An 18,131-nucleotide genomic window follows, 5' to 3' on the forward strand; every position below is an offset into this window, starting at 1 on the left:
TGTGCATAGATTTGCTGTTGATTGAGAAATAGAAATGTACAGAATATTAATTTACAGCTATAATTAGGTCAATATAGCTTTTTCAAAGAACACTGGGAAAAAGTCAAATTTAAAACAGAAAAGCGATGCTGTAAAATCCGATACTACAGGCACCCCATTGTTCTAAGTGCCAACATTAAGACACACACAACTACATAGACAATATTAACAATATCAAAATACTTAACAAAGACATGGATTTAAGTTTCACTCCTTAAGGCTTCGATGCTCCTTCCAGGCTCTGTCGCCGCCGGCCGCGACCGGGAGACTCATGGGCGGCGCACAATTGGGCCAGCGTCGTCCAGGGTAGGGGAGGGAATGGCCGGCAGGGATGTAGCTCAGTTGATAGAGCATGGCGTTTGCAACGCCAGGGTTGTGGGTTCGATTCCCACGGGGGGCCAGTATAAAAAAAATATGTATTCACTAACTGTAAGTCGCTCTGGATAAGAGCGTCTGCTAAATGACTAAAATGTAAATGTAATGTAAATGATGCTCAAATAGTCAGTAGAAATCTGTGTAAAATCCACAGACATCAGCATTAAAAACAGACTACAGAACAGCATGGAGCCTCGCATCTGGCCATGTAACAAAAACACAGATTACAATTCAGAATGTTAGGGTGATGGGTGATAGGGGAGGAGTAGATGGAATTAATTGAAAATACATGTCAGCTGAAGTTCACATCACTATTTTCTCTGTCATATGATTGTATGACACCTCATAAGCATATAAAATAGACACAAAGAGAGGGATTAAGACAGTTTTGATGGTGTACTGATAAATCATACACATGTGTACTGTACATGTTTTAGTTCTTGTGAAAAATTGAGATTAGCAGAATCTCCCTAGAAATGATTTGTGGTACATTAAAACTTAATGATGTTCCTCATTCACAGGACTTGCAAATGTGGGTGAAGATATTCCATATTTAGGATGACTGTCATTCAAATCATAATACCTAAGCAAATCTGTTGGTAGAGCATGGCGCTTGCAACGCCAGGGTTGTGGGTTCGATTCCCACGGGGGGGCCAGTATGACTGTAAATCGCTCTGGATAAGAGCGTCTGCTAAATGACTAACATGAATCATACAAACCAAAATGTAAATGTTAAGTCACATTACAATGTCATGAGAATAAGTAACAAAACATTATTGTGACAGGCTTTGTGAACACCCTGTGTGGGTATTCTGACAGTAGCCTGCTTCTACCTTCAACTGTGCCACATCATTGCCATTCCCAAACAGTCTTAGCAAGGTGACATGTTTGCAAAGCAGAAACACTGGCACCACCCAGGCTATTCACTGGCCATGTCAAGGCAAGGGTCATTTTACCCACACCTGGGAGAAGAAAGACATAAGACAGACGAGTAAAGGACCGGTAGAAATCTATAATACTTACATTATGTATTCAATTCACTTTATAAACCAAATACGGTTAGTGCTCTGTTGAAGTTGCCTCCCAGGGAGAGCGTATAGGCACTGGAGACCAGGGCAGAGGGGAGTAGGATACGGTGGAGAGAGGAGGGATGGTTGTTCCTCCTCTTCATGTTTGGCTTGGGCTTGGGGTTAAGGCACCACATTAGCATGACTGAGTCTTATGGAGCAACGCTGCAGGTTAGAGGGACAACCTGCCATCCAACACTAGCGCCAGCGAAAGTACTCCTCACTTATCAATTCTATCTTCGGAGTCAAGATGTGATTTTCCTTCACACATTTAATGTTTTCCTTATGGCTTTACATCAACAGAAGTGCACAGCCTTAGGGTTAGTTTAGGGTGAGGATCCTTATTTGCTCAATCTCCACAAGGTTAGTGGCTATTTGTCAAAGGAGGTGATAATAAATCGGTCCATTGTCCTACCTGAGGCCACAGGTTTGTTTAGATTTAGTTTGTAGGTTAGGGTTTGGAATATGGTTAAGGCTAGGTTTAAGGTTGGGGTAAAGGTAAGGGTTATGGCTTCTCATAAATTGACCCACAGAGGGATAGGGGCTTTTTCACACAAATTCAAGCATTACAAACCCATAGGTCACATATGCCTGTTTGTCTCTAGTATAAATGGTGGGTGTGAGGTGGTTTGGTTCTGTTCTGATGTGGCCTCCCTACTGGTCTGAGGGTATTACAGTAAGGAATTAATCTATTATGGAAACAGTTACACACTTCAGAGAGCAGGGACATGTTTCTGACAGACCTCACACTGCTTCATATATACTAGCATGAAGTTCACATCACTATTTTCTCTGTCATTTTCTCTGTCAGTTTACGTGAGGGTAAACTTTCAGATGAGGGTTATGGTAAGGGTAGAGTTGGTGTTGGCAAGCGGAGAGGTCAGTTGAAGCATTTCCCATCTGAGGGAGTCTCCAACTTTATTTTGTTGCATGAGAGCTAATCATTTTTTTCCTGCAACTCTTCTGCAGATCTTTAGTGTACAAGAGTACTGTTTTCTGTCAATATACCTGGTAAAATAATGTTAAATAAAAAACTCTAGGGCCCCTATAAAACCAAAACATTTTCCCCAAATTCGGTTTCATATTTTCCCAAATTCCGTTTTCTCAGTTACATTTTTCCTGGTTTTAGATTATTTTGTTTGTCACTCAAAATTACACTTGTTCATAGAGAAACAACGAAATAGGATGTTCTGAATCCATGCAACGCTTAAATCACAGCAGAAGACAATTTGTTTTAGGTCTGGAAGAATTTAGATTTGAGTGTAATTCCCCTTTTTTAATTGCGCATCTGGCCCTTTAATTGCGCATCTAGTGTGCCGGCTAATGTGCCAGTCTAGCGAGGGTTCTGTAGTGCTGCTGCTCATTTCATAGCAAACTTTGCAAATAACAATTAATCGATACAAATGCTATACTTACTCATGATATACTTCTGCCAGGTAAGCCTATTTTGCAGTTAACATTTAACTGAGAAGGTTTTGGGGAAAGTATTTCTGTCAACCCACAAGACGGTTATCACATCAACTGCCTACTAGTGATGGACATTCCGAGTCTTTTCTGTGAGCCGGATCATTTGGCGCCGTTCACCTGAAATAGCCGTTAATTTAGCTCCCAAACGACTCTTCGCTCAGTAATGCTTAGAAATTGACCTAAAACCATCATTTAAATCCTAAAACGTTGCTTATCAGATTGTGAAATGTGAGTTCCATTTATTTTTTTTGACTATATTATTAGATGGCCTGCCCCCCGCAAAAAGTAAGACTTAATGACGCTCTCTCCTCATTATATTGTTCCTGCACTGAGGACCCATCACTACTGGCTACACACGGAGTAATAGACAAACGCCCGTACCACACAGACAGAAAAGGAGCAATATTGCTGGAAATTAATTGGCAGATATTGTGTTAGGTTTGGCTTTTTAAGCCAATAGTGGCTAACCAGGGGTGGGATAATGTCAATGCATGTACTTTCAGAATTGTTTGGCGAGCTACTCATATGTGGTCTGCGAGCTACTGGTAGCTAGTGATCGACCTGTTGGAGACCCCTGGTTTAAAACATACAACAAATAACAGGAAAATGATCCATAAAAACATCTAAAAACTGAGTTGGAATTGACAACACAGCATCAAACAGAATAGAACAAGGAAATAAGATGAAGGTTCACATATTACATTTTTTTTTTTTAAATCTGTAATCCCATTGGTCTCAGAGTGGAGACACAATTGGCTGTTCCAGGTAGAGATGCTCATTTTATGACTGCTCAGCATCCAATCCGTGAACTTTGCAGCACCCGTTACCATGGCAATTCTAAAAAGTCTGGCTAAGCCCTCTTTAGGGGAGCTGTCGTCCCCCCCCCCCCCCCCCCCATGTCTTGTGTCTGTTTGGGGGGTGCGGGGGGAGCAGAAGTAGGGCATCTGAGTGTCTGGGGGCTCCACAGGTTCCAAGGGTAAGGTCTCTTATGTCTTATGAGGGTCTGGGGTGAGGGGTCCGGGGGTGTTGGTCCCATCCAGGCTGTGTGTGGGTATATGGAAATGAGGGGTGAGCACCGAGGGGAACTGGAAGAGAACACATAAGAGAACACATGAGAACACAGTACCGCTTCAAATAAAGAGCAGAATTTGGGTCCATAGAATAGAGGACAGAAACAGAAGACACAGTATGGAGTAGAAACACAGGGTGTTTCTCAATATGCATACTACCGTGCTCTACACTCATGCTCCTCCTTCGTTCTCCGAGGACGTTCTCGAGTGAGGAGAATGCATAAAAATTAACATTTTGAGAAGCACTGCGCACTCCCCTGCTACTGCATTACCTTTGACCAATACAGACGAAACAAGATAACTACATAAAGCAAATGCAAGCATGTAACTTCATAATTATCAGCCAGCTATTTGTGAAACGTATTAATCTAGCCAGCCAGCTAGTTTTACATGTAAAAAACGACCTAAAACGAATGTTGTAATGAAAGGTAATGTAGATAGCCAACGTTAACTACCAATTCTGTCAGTTAGCCTGCGGTCTACGCACACTACAGTGGATATTCTAGGCAGTTAAACATGCCAAAATTAACACAGTACGTATTTATTTTTAATGTATCAAGGCAACACGAGATGTGGTTGGGCAACTTTTCATTCTGAAGTCGGAGTTAATTTTCTCTCACTTCAGCTCAAAACCAGCCGCCATTGTTTTCAAGAAATATTGAGTCGTTTTTTACTTGGCTCGTCTTATTACGCCAACAATCCTGGGAATATTTCAATTGAAGCTTGAATCGATTAATACTTAGAAATGTGTACAAACAAAGTATGCATATGAGAACAGCCATCCGTGCTCCTTTCGTATACTTTGATTTGGACTCGTACGCCGATTACCGTTCCATGCTCGGAGCACAGTAGTATGCATATTGAGAAATACCCACTGAAACACAGAACAGGCTAGAGCAGGAACTGACAGAGAGGACAAGGACAGAAAGAGGAATAAGAGAAAGACAATGAAGTGCAGTGGAGATTGAAGGGTTCCCTGAGACATGGATGAGTGGGATAGAGTGATGAGAGAGGGGGTGTGTTCTGACCTGGAACAGGGTGTGTGCTCCCTGCTGGCGCCGGGTGGCAGGGCTGAGGGGAGCCACCGGGCTGAGCGTGCTCCAGAAGTGGATGTTAGATAGAAGGGGACTGGGGGTCAGCAACAGAGTGGGTGTCTGTAAATACACACACAAAACACACAAGGAGCTAGTCAGCAACAGATTTGGACACATAAATAGTCATTTGGGAATATCTCAAATTATGGCACAAAATTGTTCTCAAAACTGGAATTCCAGCTTTAAGTGCAAGTATTCGTGCAGACTTGATAAAGACCAGAAGAAAAAAGATGTGCTCTTCTGTATCCATAATGGAGGCTTTGATGGTTTCCCAGCAGGCCAAGGCAAAGTCAACCCAGAGGAGAAGCTGGCCTGGGGCTGGCTCAAACAGTGCTGTCTCATGACCAAAGTAACACAGATGTTAAACTATAGAGGGAGAATCTGAGAGAATAATGAGACCATTGTCAGGTCGATCTAATCTTACAATCACAACAGGAACACATGGTCATGTGGTCAAACAGTCAACATCCCATTGACAGGCCAAATGAATGAAAATAGTAATTGTCATGGTAACTCTGTTCAGACTGGGAGAATGGGTGTTCAATAAAACTACAACACTGCTGCCATCTGCTGGGGGAAAATTAGCAATGAACTGTGTTTACATTTCACTTAGCCTCGTCCCGAATTGTAAATGTCTCTTCTCCTAATCAAGAACACATCTCAAACAATAATTCTGAGTGAGTGTGGAGTGTATAAGATTGCGTAAAAATGAACGTGTGTGTGTCTCACCTGTAGCAGTGCTGGTGTGAGAGAGGCGGTAGGTAGGGAGGGGCTGTAGAGGTTCATAGGTGAGAGGTCAGAGGTGGTGACCACCAGTGTAGGAGTGGACAGCTCCAGGACTTTAGGAGGCTTGCGGGCCTTGCCCCCTGTGATATGGGCACTTACACACAACGGAGACAAACTCATCTCCCTATTCCCTCCCTTGTCCCTGTTCTCTACACACGCCTCACCACCTGACACTTGGCCAGAACTCTGCACCTGAGAGATGGGGAGGGGAAAGCAGTTGAATCACAGAAAGCAAAAACAGGAATGCTAAATCCATCTTCATGTTGAGTAATCTGCATCTCTGTGGACTGTAAGGAGATGGTCTCCATGTCGCAGTAGGTTGTGTGTGTGTGTGTGTTTTCCTTACCCCCTGTATCTGCGTCTCTGTGGGCTGGGAGGAGATGGACTCGATGTCGCTGTCAATCACAAGCTCCTGGGTGGAATCAGGCACCATAGTGGGGGAGGGGCTCCGAGAGGGCAACTCTGATAGGCTGAAACTATTCAGGATTCTAGGACTCGAGGATTCCATGGGCTTGGCTTGCTCAAACGCACACACAGCCTGAGGCAGGAGGACGGAGTGTGTCATCACGACATCACCCATGGGAGGCGGGACTTGGAGAGAGCACAATGGCGGATTAGGTGTTTCTATGGTAACCAGAGGAGGGGGAGGGCTTCTCTTGGGAGGGGTGGTCCCAAACTTGATAACTGACGGCGACAGCATTGGCTGCTGAGAGGGCGGGTCTTGAGCCTGGGTATTGGACTTCCTGTCGGCCATCTTGTCTGCAGGGTTCTCCATCTTGATGGACTTGAAGAGCTGGCGTCCATTTTGCAGCGACGTGAGGGTGAAGGAGGTGTACAGGCCAGAGTGGATGTAGTCATTACGGCTGGACGGCTTAGTACTGGACCCCTGTGTTGCTGTCATACCTTCACCCCTGTCCCCACGTTCACCATCTTGGGAGGTGTTGTCCCCCCTCTCGGACAGCGGCAGGCTACCCCCTGCACCCCCCTCCCCCTCCAGCCGAGCAGAGGCATCCCCTTTCAGGATGTCTGGGTAGGAGACGAAACGGTACACAAACTTCTGCCCGTTCACCTTCTTAATTATGTTCTAGAAGAGAGTAGGGGAGAGCGAGAAATGTTACGCTATGTGGAAAAAGATGTACACAAGACAGACACTCTACTCTCTCTTTCCTCTCCTCCCCCCTCTCCCTCTTCCAAAAACAGCCCACAGAGTAACCACTGCGTGGGACTGTTCCATTCTTCCTGTCTGTCCCAAACTAAACACAGCTCACCACCCCACCCACTGACAGAGGCAGGCTGTCTTTAGGCTAAACCACAGGCAGAGTGGACAAGACACACAGCAACACATGAACCCAGCAGTACTCTTGAGAGACTGGGTGGTGTGGTGACATCACAGGAGGGCATAACAGAAACTTCCCTGGCCATAGCTCTACCCAGCCCAGCATTAAACTAAACCCTGCACTCATTTTCAACAAGTCTCATCAAGGGGCTCCTTGTCAAAGTTAATGCGTTGTGTGGGAGTGTGTGTGTGTGTACCTTGTCATAGTATTAGTATTCTGCTGAGTTTGTTGTAATTCATGCTGTGTGTGTGTGTGTGTGTGTATGTGTGTGTGTGTGTGTAGGGCCCTATAAAATCTGTGATGCGGAGAACGCGGATGGGATCACGGAATCCAGACAAAATGGAATTCAACAATATAAAAAAAATGTATTGAACTTATTTCAAAATGTATTAACTTGCCCAAGATTATCATAGGACAAAATTCATCAGTGATTGTTACTTTCCTTCAACTCTCTGAAGAGGTAACGCGGGAATGCCCGTCTTGGTGCACGTTTGTCTCCCACTTCGTGTATTCTGATAGATGGGAAGGCTTTCCAAAAAACCTTCTCAATTAAATGTTAACTACAAAGTAGCCTATGCCTACCTGGCAGAATTATATCATGATTATTTTCATCATTCCAGTGGGTATTTGTTTAGCAAACTCTGCAATCACATGTGCACTACATAAACAGCGCTAGCCAAACAAGTCTCTTACATTTACATTTTTGTCATTTAGCAGACGCTCTTATCCAGAGCGACTTACAGTAATGAGTGCATACATTTTCATACTGGTCCCCTGTGGGAATCGAACCCACAACCCTGGCGTTGCAAGCACCATGCTCTACCAACTGAGCCACACGGTGTGCATTTGCTGGTGTGCACTTGAATTAAAGGGTATCTATACAAATAAAAAAAATGAAAACGTCTTAGGTTTTTCCCAGACCTCAAAAGTGGTCTGCTGATGTTGTTTAAGCATTGTTGTGGACTTAGAACATCCTATTTTCTTTTTTCTACTAAAAACGGATTTTGAGAGCGAAAACCTGAAGAAATCTTGGACAAATCAGAAACCCTGAAAAACAAAAACGGAGAAAACAGAATTTGGGGAAAAAACTAAATGGAATTGGGCAAAAAAGACTACAGATTTTATAGGGGTCTATGCATGCATGTGTGTGTACCTTGTCGTAGTAGTATCTCAGGGCTCTGCTGAGCTTGTCATAGTTCATGCTGGGTTTGTTCTTCCTGGTGCCCCACAGCTTGGCTACCTCCTCCGCCTGCAGCAGCTTGAACTCGCCCTCCTCATTGGTCCAGCAGATCAGCTGATCATTGGTGGGGTCCAATAGGAGCTGGAGAAGGAACTGCCACAGGGTCACGGAGCTGTCCATGCTCCCCGCTACAGAGAGAGAGAGAAAGGGGATGACAGACCAGACATGCAGTGTCACCAAAAGGCAGTGATTCAATGCTAAAGTCAACCTGAGCATGTAAAAATAAAGTTAATAATTTCCAAATGTTGGAGTTCAGACATTATTTTACCAGTTAAAGCAGGAATTGCATGATTTTTTTATATTACAGTGTAGGAGGCCAAATCTCAAATAAGGCTTTCAGTCAATCATATTTCATTGCTTTTAGAAACTGCTTGTTTTTCCACTCACACCTTCCCCCAGTGTTAGTGAGGAAGATGAGATGTTAATGAAGCAATACAGAGCAAATTGAGTGCCTTGTTTTGTTTGCATGTTCTACAGTCTTGTAAATATAGGGGGCTGACTGGGACAGGCAATGTATAATCCATAAAGTTTTTTAGAAAAACTTTTGTAAAACATGCACCTTACATTGGATTATTTAAACTTTCTCTGTAAAGCTAACTTTCATAAAGGTTTTATATGGTCAATAAATGGGTCCTTTCTTTTCATTGTCAAAACCCTTTTTCAGCATGATGATATCCGTAACAATCGATAACAGTTGTGAATGTGATTAATATTGATTTATCAAATCGTAGCTTCAGAGACTTGTGCATTCACCAGATTTTGTGTGCTTGTTCCAAGATGTATCCTTTAGACTTTTACTGAAGCAATTTTTGATATCTCGAAAATTGTGTTCTAGGTAAGATTATCTTGAAAAATATATGCTGAAATGCATTTCTCATACATGACAGTACTGTATTTTAGATAATCTATGAATAGTTTAAAATGAAAGCCCTTCAAAATATACTGACTTCATCCGGTGTCCAGAAAAGTGGATTGGCAGTATAGGCACATGCATATGGTCTCATTTGCATATTTGGTTACAATATTTCAGAAAAATTGCAATACCCAAAAATATGATATTTTTGTGTCTACATTCACCTGGTAGGGGCTAATTTTGATATATATATATATATATATATATATAAAGATTAAAAAAATACCTTTCAGGGTGTGGTGCCTGGCCTTGTATACTTTTCAGGTTACCTGTAATTACGCAATCCTAAGGCACTATGCCTTTTGCTGACATTTTTTAAACATTCCAAATGCTAACAAATGTGTTGTGGCAGATTTTTATCAAGAAATCTTTCAGATTTGAATGTCTATTTCAGACTCCGTAACATCCATAATGGTCTCTAAAGTAATAATGGAAATGACAATATTAAAAATATTTGTTTTTGTGTTCAGCCAAGCATTTCCTTCAAAATGACTGTTTTGACCCGAGACTTACAACCTCAGACGTTTGCTTTTATGTTCAATCTCCCCAAAAAGCTTGTTCATGTCATGTACCATCCATAACGCTTCTTATTTTCTTTATTTCTTCAACATGCCACTATTTAACAGTCTGCTTTTTGAGGTATACACTCCCCCCACGGGGTACCATAGACACACACATTAAAAGTTTAATTTAGCCTATATTTTAATTCTGTGAGACATTAAAGTTGTGATTTTGCATGCAATTGTAATGTCCATAATGCTGGAATCGCCCTTATCAAACTGGTGAACTGCTCCTACTCATAGCGTTGTAAAGTCCCCCATTCAGAATCTACAGCCTCAGTCAACAAGCCTAGAGTATCTGCCTTTTTCTGCACTCAACAATGCTAAGGCAAAAAATAAGACTGGCACTATAAGATGTCAATTTCAGTTGCAGCATTTGCTAATCTTGATTACCTAATAATGAGTTATTGTTTGGAATTCAAGCCTCCTGAGTGGTGCAGTGGTCTAAGGAACTGCATCGCAGCGCTAGCTGTGCCACTAGAGATCCTGGCTCGAATCCAGGCTCGGGAGACCCATGGGGCGGCGCATAACTGGCCCTGCGTCGTCCAGGGTAGGGGAGGGAATGGCCGGCAGGGATGTAGCTCAGTTGGTAGAGCATGGCGTTTGCAACGCCAGGGTTGTGGGTTCAATTCCCACGGGGGGCCAGTATGAAAAATAAAATAATGTATGCACTCACTAACTGTAAGTCGCTCTGGATAAGAGTGTCTGCTAAATGACTAAAATGTAAGATGATTTGATGATCAGCCCAGCTCCTTGGTCAGGCATATCGTCATGAAGAAAATATGTTTTAAAAACCTTTTCACCTGGTCTGTAGAAATGCTGTACATTCATTCATAAGGCCGTGAGAGAGACAGAAACATATTTCTAAATTGTAAAGCTGCAGGGGACATTGGTGTTGTTTGGACTAGAGGGGGTGCAGGGGAAAAAACTGCCTTTCATATAACTCTGAATAACCCCCATCATGCAACACTTCATGGACAACAACAAAGGAGCAGGGAGCTTCGTGCTATATAACTCGGCAGTGAGAGAACACACACAGAGGGGCTCAGAGGAGAGCTCTGCTGTATGAGCCTGGCGTATGGAGGAAATAAGGCAGATTTTACTCCAGTCCAGGCCCATTAAATGGCTAGGTGGAGCCCACACCTATCCTGTCCCTTTAGATCTTTAAATACAACAAGGATAGGGCCATAAACAAGACTTGGGTTGTTTTCAAACTGAGGAACAGCATTCGTTTTTAAAATGACAAAAGGTAAATAGGCTAGTAAAGCTAAAAACTGACTTCAGTTGGTTGAGTATGAATGCTAAACAAGAAAATTACACTAAATGTAGCTCAGTTGGTAGAGCATGGCACTTACAACGCCAGGGTTGTGGGTTCGTTTCCCACGGGGGGCCAGTATGAAAATGTATGCTCTGGATAAGAGCGTCTGCTAAATGACTAAAATGTAAATGTAAATAAATACCCTAAACATCAAAGTAAGCTATTAAGCCTTACATACAGTTGAATTCGGAAGTTTACATACACTTAGGTTGGAGCCATTAAAACTAGTTTTTCAACCACTCCACAAATTTCTTGTTAACAAACTATAGTTTTGGCAAGTCGGTTAGGACATCTACTTTGTGCATGACACAAGTAATTTTTGTAACAATTGTTTACAGACAGATTATTTCACTTATAATTCACTGTATCACAATTCCAGTGGGTCAGAAGTTTACATACACTAAAGTTGACTGTGCCTTTAAACAGCTTGGAAAATTCCAAAAAAGGATGTCATGGCTTTAGAAGCTTCTGATAGGCTAATTGACATCATTTGAGTCAATTGGAGGTGTACCTGTGGATGTATTTCAAGGCCTACCTTCAAACTCAGTGCCTCTTTGCTTGACATCATGGGAAAATCAAAAGAAATCAGCCAAAAAATTGTAGACCTCCACAAGTCTGGTTCATCCTTGGGAGCAATTTCCAAACGCCTGAAGGTACCACGGTCATCTGTACAAACAATAGTACGCAAGTATAAACACCATGGGACTACGCAGCTCCAAAATCGCCATAAAAAAAGGCAGTTTACAGTTTGCAAATGCATATGGGGACAAAGATCGTACTTTTTGGAGAAATGTCCACTGGTCTGATGAAACAAAAATAGAACTGTTTGGCCATTATGACCATCCTTATGTTTGGAGGAAAAAGGGGAAGGCTTGCAAGCCGAAGAACACCATCCCAACCGTGAAGCCCGGGGGTGGCAGCATCATTACATTTTACATTTTAGTCATTTAGTAGACGCTCTTATCCAGAGCGACTTACAGTTAGTGAGTGCATACATTTTTCATACTGGCCCCCCGTGGGAATCGAACCCACAACCCTGGCGTTGCAAACGCCATGCTCTACCAACTGAGCTACATCCCTGCCGGCCATTCCCTCCCCTACCCTGGACGACGCTGGGCCTATTGTGCGCCGCCCCATGCTGTGGGGGTGCTTTGCTGCAGGAGGGACTGGTGCACTTCACAAAATAGATGGAATCATGAGGAAGGAAAATTATGTGGATATATTGAAGCAACATCTCAAGACATCAGTCAGGAAGTTAAAGCTTGGTCGCAAATGGATCTTCCAAATGGACAATGACCCCAAGCATACTTCCAAAGTTGTGGCAAAATGGCTTAAGGACAACAAAGTCAAGGTATTGGAGCGGCCATCACAAAGCCCTGACCACAATCCTATAGAAAATGTGTGGGCAGAACTGAAAAAGCGTGTGCGAGCACGGAGGCCTACAAACCTGACTCAGTTACACCAGCTCTGTCAGGAGGAATTGGCCAAAATTCACCCAACTTATTGTGGAAGGCTACCCGAAACGTTTGACCCAAGTTAAACAATTTAAAGGCAGTGCTACCAAATATTAAATTGAGTGTATGTAAACTTCTGACCCACTGGGAATGTGATGAAAGAAATAAAAGCTGAAATACATCATTCTCGCTACTATTATTCTGACATTTCACATTCTTAAAATAAAGTGGTGATCCTAACTGACCTAAGACAGGGAATTTTTACTAGGATCAAATGTCAGGAATTGTGAATAGCTCTTATACAAAGCATGCCATGACTATGAAAATAATATATTCTGAATGAGGGGAGGATGGACAAAAATCCACTGCTTTTTTTTGTGGCTTTTAATCTTCAATAGCTTATATGAATTAATTAATTCTACATGGATATCTAAAACACACTCCATACTGAAATCAAACATATTTGGGTCAGTATCAATGCGTGATGTCATGTCCGTAAAACAGCCTGCACACGCATCTCTCCAAGCTGACAATGGGAGGTGTCACTACTGGCCTATGAGGACAATAATATTTTACCTAAACCTAAATAGGCTGGACCATCCCTTTAAGGTTTATTGTTATTGATAATTTTTTGGTGGAGTGAACTACACCTGCTGAAATTTTGCGTGAAAGGAGTGTAATAGGGGCGGTGCATTACAGAGATGAGCGGCTGTCAGTGCTGAGCGATTACCCATAATTATTCCCCCCCCCCCCTCGATTATTAAACAACTAATTGACCAACGTCGGTTCAATTACTTGAATTCCATTTAGTAGGCATGACAAATGTATTTTTAAGATTTCAGTTATCTAATCTAAATCAATAAATCAAAGCATGTTTTGGGGCTCATTCTGTAGTCATGGCACGCTTTGTGTAAAAGCTATTGAAGATTGAAAGCTGAAAAAATACTAATACAATTCTAATAAAATACAAAAAGCTGTGTATTTATGTCCATCCTCCCCCGATTCAGAATATACAGTATATTCTGAAAGTATTCAGACCCCTTCCCTTTTTCCACGTTTTGTTACGTTACAGCCTTATTCTAAACTTGATTAAATATATATACACTGCTCAAAAAAATAAAGGGAACACTAAAATAACACATCCTAGATCTGAATGAATGAAATAATCTTATTAAATACTTTTTTCTTTACATAGTTGAATGTGCTGACAACAAAATCACACAAAAATTATCAATGGAAATCAAATGTATCAACCCATGGAGGTCTGGATTTGGAGTCACCCTCAAAATTAAAGTGGTAAACCACACTACAGGCTTATCCAACTTTGATGTAATGTCCTTAAAACAAGTCAAAATTAGGCTCAGTAGTGTGTGTGGCCTCCACGTGCCTGTATGACCTCCCTACAACGCCTGGGCATGCTCCTGATGAGGTGGCGGATGGTCTCCTGAGGGATCTCCTCCCAGACCTGGACTAAAGCATCCGCCAACTCCTGGACAGGTTGTGGTGCAACGTGGCGTTGGTGGATGGAGCGAGACATGATGTCCCAGATGTGCTCGATTGGATTCAGATCTGGGGAACGGACGGGCCAGTCCATAGCATCAATGCCTTCCTCTTGCAGGAACTGCTGACACACTCCAGCCACATGAGGTCTAGCATTGTCTTGCATTAGGAGGAACCCAGGGCCAACCGCACCAGCATATGGTCTCACAAGGGGTCTGAGGATCTCATCTCGGTACCTAATGGCAGTCAGGCTACCTCTGGCGAGCACATGGAGGGCTGTGCGGCCCCCCAAAGAAATGCCACCCCACACCATGACTGACCCACCGCCAAACCGGTCATGCTGGAGGATGTTGCAGGCAGCAGAACATTCTCCACGGCGTCTCCAGACTCTGTCACGTCTGTCACGTGCTCAGCGTGAACCTGCTTTCATCTGTGAAGAGTACAGGGCGCCAGTGGCGAATTTGCCAATCTTGGTGTTCTCTGGCAAATGCCAAACGTCCTGCACGGTGTTGGGCTGTAAGCACAACCCCCACCTGTGGACGTCGGGCCCTCATACCACCCTCATGGAGCCTGTTTCTGACCGTTTGAGCAGACACATGCACATTTGTGGCCTGCTGGAGGTCATTTTGCAGGGCTCTGGCAGTGCTCCTCCTGCTCCTCCTTGCACAAAGGCGGAGGTAGCAGTCCAGCTGCTGGGTTGTTGCCCTCCTACGGCCTCCTCCACGTCTCCTGATGTACTGGTCTGTCTCCTGGTAGCGCCTCCATGCTCTGGACACTACGCTGACAGACACAGCAAACCTTCTTGCCACAGCTCGCATTGATGTGCCATCCTGGATGAGCTGCAGTACTTGAGCCACTTGTGTGGGTTGTAGACTCCGTCTCATGCTACCACTAGAATGAAAGCACCGCCAGCATTCAAAAGTGACCAAAACATCAGCCAGGAAGCATAGGAACTGAGAAGTGGTCTGTGGTCACAACCTGCAAAACCAGTCCTTTATTGGGTGTGTCTTGCTAATTGCCTATAATTTCCACCTGTTGTCTATTCCATTTGCACAACAGCATGTGAAATGTATTGTCAATCAGTGTTGCTTCCTAAGTGGACAGTTTGATTTCACAGAAGTGTGATTGACTTTGAGTTACATTGTGTTGTTTAAGTGTTCCCTTTATTTTTTTGAGCAGTATATATATATATATATATATATATATATATATATTTATATACATTTTTTTCCCCCATCAATTTACAAACAATTCCCCATAATGACAAAGTGAAAACAGGTTTTAAAGAAATGTTTGCAAATGTATTAAAAATAAAAGAACAGAAATACCCTATTTACATAAGTATTCAGACCCTTTGCTATGAGACTCAGAATTGAGCTCAGGTGCACCCTGTTTCCATTGATCATCCTTGAGATGTTTCTACAACTTGATTGGAGTCCACCTGTGGTAAATTCAATTGATTGGACATGATTTGGAAAGGCACACACCTGTTTATATAAGCTCCCACATTTGACAGTGCATGTCAGAGCAAAAACTAAGCCATGAGGTCGAAGGAATTGTCCGTAGAGCTCCGAGACAGGATTGTGTTGAGGCACAGATCTAGGGTACCACTTTTTTTTTGCAGCATTGAAGGTCCCCAAGAACACAGAGGCCTCCATCATTCTTAAATGGAAGAAGTTTGGAACCACCACCACTTATGGTAGAGTGACCAGACGGAAGCCACTCCTCAGTAAAAGGCACATGACAGCCTGCTTGGAGTTTGCCAAAAGACACCGAAAGACTCTCTGACCATGAGAAACAAGATTCTCTGGTCTGATGAAACCAAGATTGAAATCTTTAGCCTGAATGCCAAGTGCCACGTCTGGAGGAAACCTGACACCATCCCTACGGTGAAGCATGGTGGTGGCAGCAGCATCATGCTGTGGGGATGTTTTTTAGCGGCAAGGACTGGGAGACTAGTCAGGATCAAGGGAAAGATTAACGGAGCAAAGTACAGAGAGATTCTTGAAAAAAAACCTGCTCCAGAGCGCTCCTGACCTCAGACTGGGGCGAAGGTTCACCTTCCAACAGGACAATGACCCTAAACACACAGCCAAGACAATGCAGGAGTGGCTTCGGGACAAGCCTCTGAATGTCCTTGAGTGGCCCAGCCAGAGCCCGGACTTGAACCCGATCAAACATCTCTGTAGAGACTTGAAAATAGCTGTGCAGTGATGCTCCCCATCCAACCTTGACAGAGCTTGAGAGGATCTGCAGAGAAGATTGGGAGAAACTCCTCAAATACAGGTGTGCCAAGCTTGTAGCGTCATACCCAAGAAGACTCGAGGCTGTAATTGTTGCCAAAGGTGCTTCAACAAAGTACTGAGTAAAGGGTCTGAATACTTATGTAAATGTGATATTTCCGTTTTTTATTTTTTATAAATTTGCATGAATTCCTAAAAAACAGTTTTTGCTTTGTTATTATGGTGTATTGTGTGTAGATTGAGTGGGGGGGGAACAATTTAATCAATTTTAGAATAAGGCTGTAACATAGCAAAATGTGGAAAAAGTCAAGGGGTCTGAATACTTTCCGAATGCACTATATAAAACGAATTTTACCTCAGTTTGATGTGGTACATCTGACTGATTGCTCTCTGCACTCTCTCTCTCTCTGCATAGGAAAAATTGGTTTGAAAGAGTCAAGCAGGTCTCATATGGTTGTGTATTGAACACTGCCTACCTAACGTGTGTGTTTGTGCGTGTGTAAGAGGCTTAGATGAAAAGTAAATCTGCCTTGACTCATCCAGCCCAGCTGGGACAGGGACACACCCCCTACTCACAATCTGTCTGTGTAAAAGGGGTCAAAACGGGACCAACTGGCTCCAAGTGCTGCCGCCAAGAGACAAGATTATATATATGATCAGAGTTTATCAGATTATGTAACGACGACACGGCACTCACACACACAGCTAGGACCCACAGAACAAAGAGTGAGATGTCACTTGCAATATAGGTTAATGTGATGTTTTAGTTGTCGTTTGTCCATCAAAACAATATATCGTATAACAAAAAGCACTACGAAGATATGGTGTTCAAATGTGATAGTAGCTAAAATGTCAACAACTAAATTAACTAGCTTGAAATTCAGTGAAATGGCCATGTTGTAGCCAACAGCTAGCTAGGTAACGTTAACCAACGCTAACTAGCTATCTAGTTGCACGAAAACAGCCACTTGTTAGCTAGCCTAACGCTGAGATTTTGGACGTAACAATGCATTTACCCAGATTGCAATTAGCTAACTAGAATTTATTGTCCTACCCTTTGTCACCTAGCTAGCTGGTTTACAGCATAGTAACTAGCTAACTTATCTAGCGTTAGTTACGGTACGTCGGTAGCTTACCTTGCTAGTATAGCTCGTTTAAAAATTGAGCCGCCCAGAAGTGTGGATAAAAGCTCCAAAACATGACAGAAAACGAGCTTGCTATCTTCAGCAAGCAGAGTAGCAAATGGGTAACTACGTCCTTTAAGTAAAAACTATAAATTGCCGTATACGTTTTTGGCGATAAAACTACAGTGCGAATATTTAACAACAGGAAATTAAAACCATGTTGAGATCACTTCCTTTTTTGTTTGCGTTCCATATGCGCGTTGTTTTCTGTCACCGCCGTGGCTACTGTGGTTTGAAGTGTCGTCACGCCAACCAATTTTACTTTCATCTAGTTATGTTTCTGTCTTGACAAAAAACACACATATATATATATATATATATATATTCAACGATGCTGCAAGCTAAAATAATAAGTTCACTGTCGCTGTTGACCCCAAATCATATTGTGTAGGCCTACATTATAATGTCATTTCGCAAGTTACAATTTAAAAGGCAAGTTTGCTAAGAAATTAGCGATTCGCTATTGTCATGCCTCTGATGCTCG

General features: G+C 42.8%; 1 protein-coding gene across 1 annotated transcript; it reads right to left on the reverse strand.

The window, feature by feature from the left end:
- Window positions 1–800: 800 nt before the first annotated feature.
- Window positions 801–17,838, reverse strand: LOC311133781 (ETS domain-containing protein Elk-4-like). The gene is made up of 6 exons (XM_084167339.1): window positions 17,600–17,838; window positions 8,389–8,603; window positions 6,245–6,982; window positions 5,842–6,090; window positions 5,047–5,172; window positions 801–4,033 (listed from the first exon to the last, which is right to left on the reverse strand). The coding sequence occupies exons 2-6, from the start codon at window positions 8,593–8,595 to the stop codon at window positions 3,935–3,937; spliced, it is 1,419 nt and encodes a 472-aa protein (XP_084023465.1). The 5' UTR covers window positions 8,596–8,603; window positions 17,600–17,838; the 3' UTR covers window positions 801–3,934.
- Between the last annotated feature and the right edge of the window lie 293 nt (window positions 17,839–18,131).

Source organism: Coregonus lavaretus (assembly GCF_964263955.1).
Source record: "Coregonus lavaretus genome assembly, chromosome: 8".
Lineage (NCBI taxonomy): Eukaryota > Metazoa > Chordata > Actinopteri > Salmoniformes > Salmonidae > Coregonus > Coregonus lavaretus.

Coding starts and splice junctions, on each gene's coding strand:
- LOC311133781 (XM_084167339.1), bottom strand. CDS start 8,595: ATGGACAGCTCCGTGACCCTGTGGCAGTTCCTTCTCCAGCTCCTATTG. Junction 6,983..8,388: donor TGAGATACTACTACGACAAG/GTACACACACAT, acceptor ACTCTCTTCTAG/AACATAATTAAGAAGGTGAA. Junction 6,091..6,244: donor CAGAGACGCAGATACAGGGG/GTAAGGAAAACA, acceptor CCCATCTCTCAG/GTGCAGAGTTCTGGCCAAGT.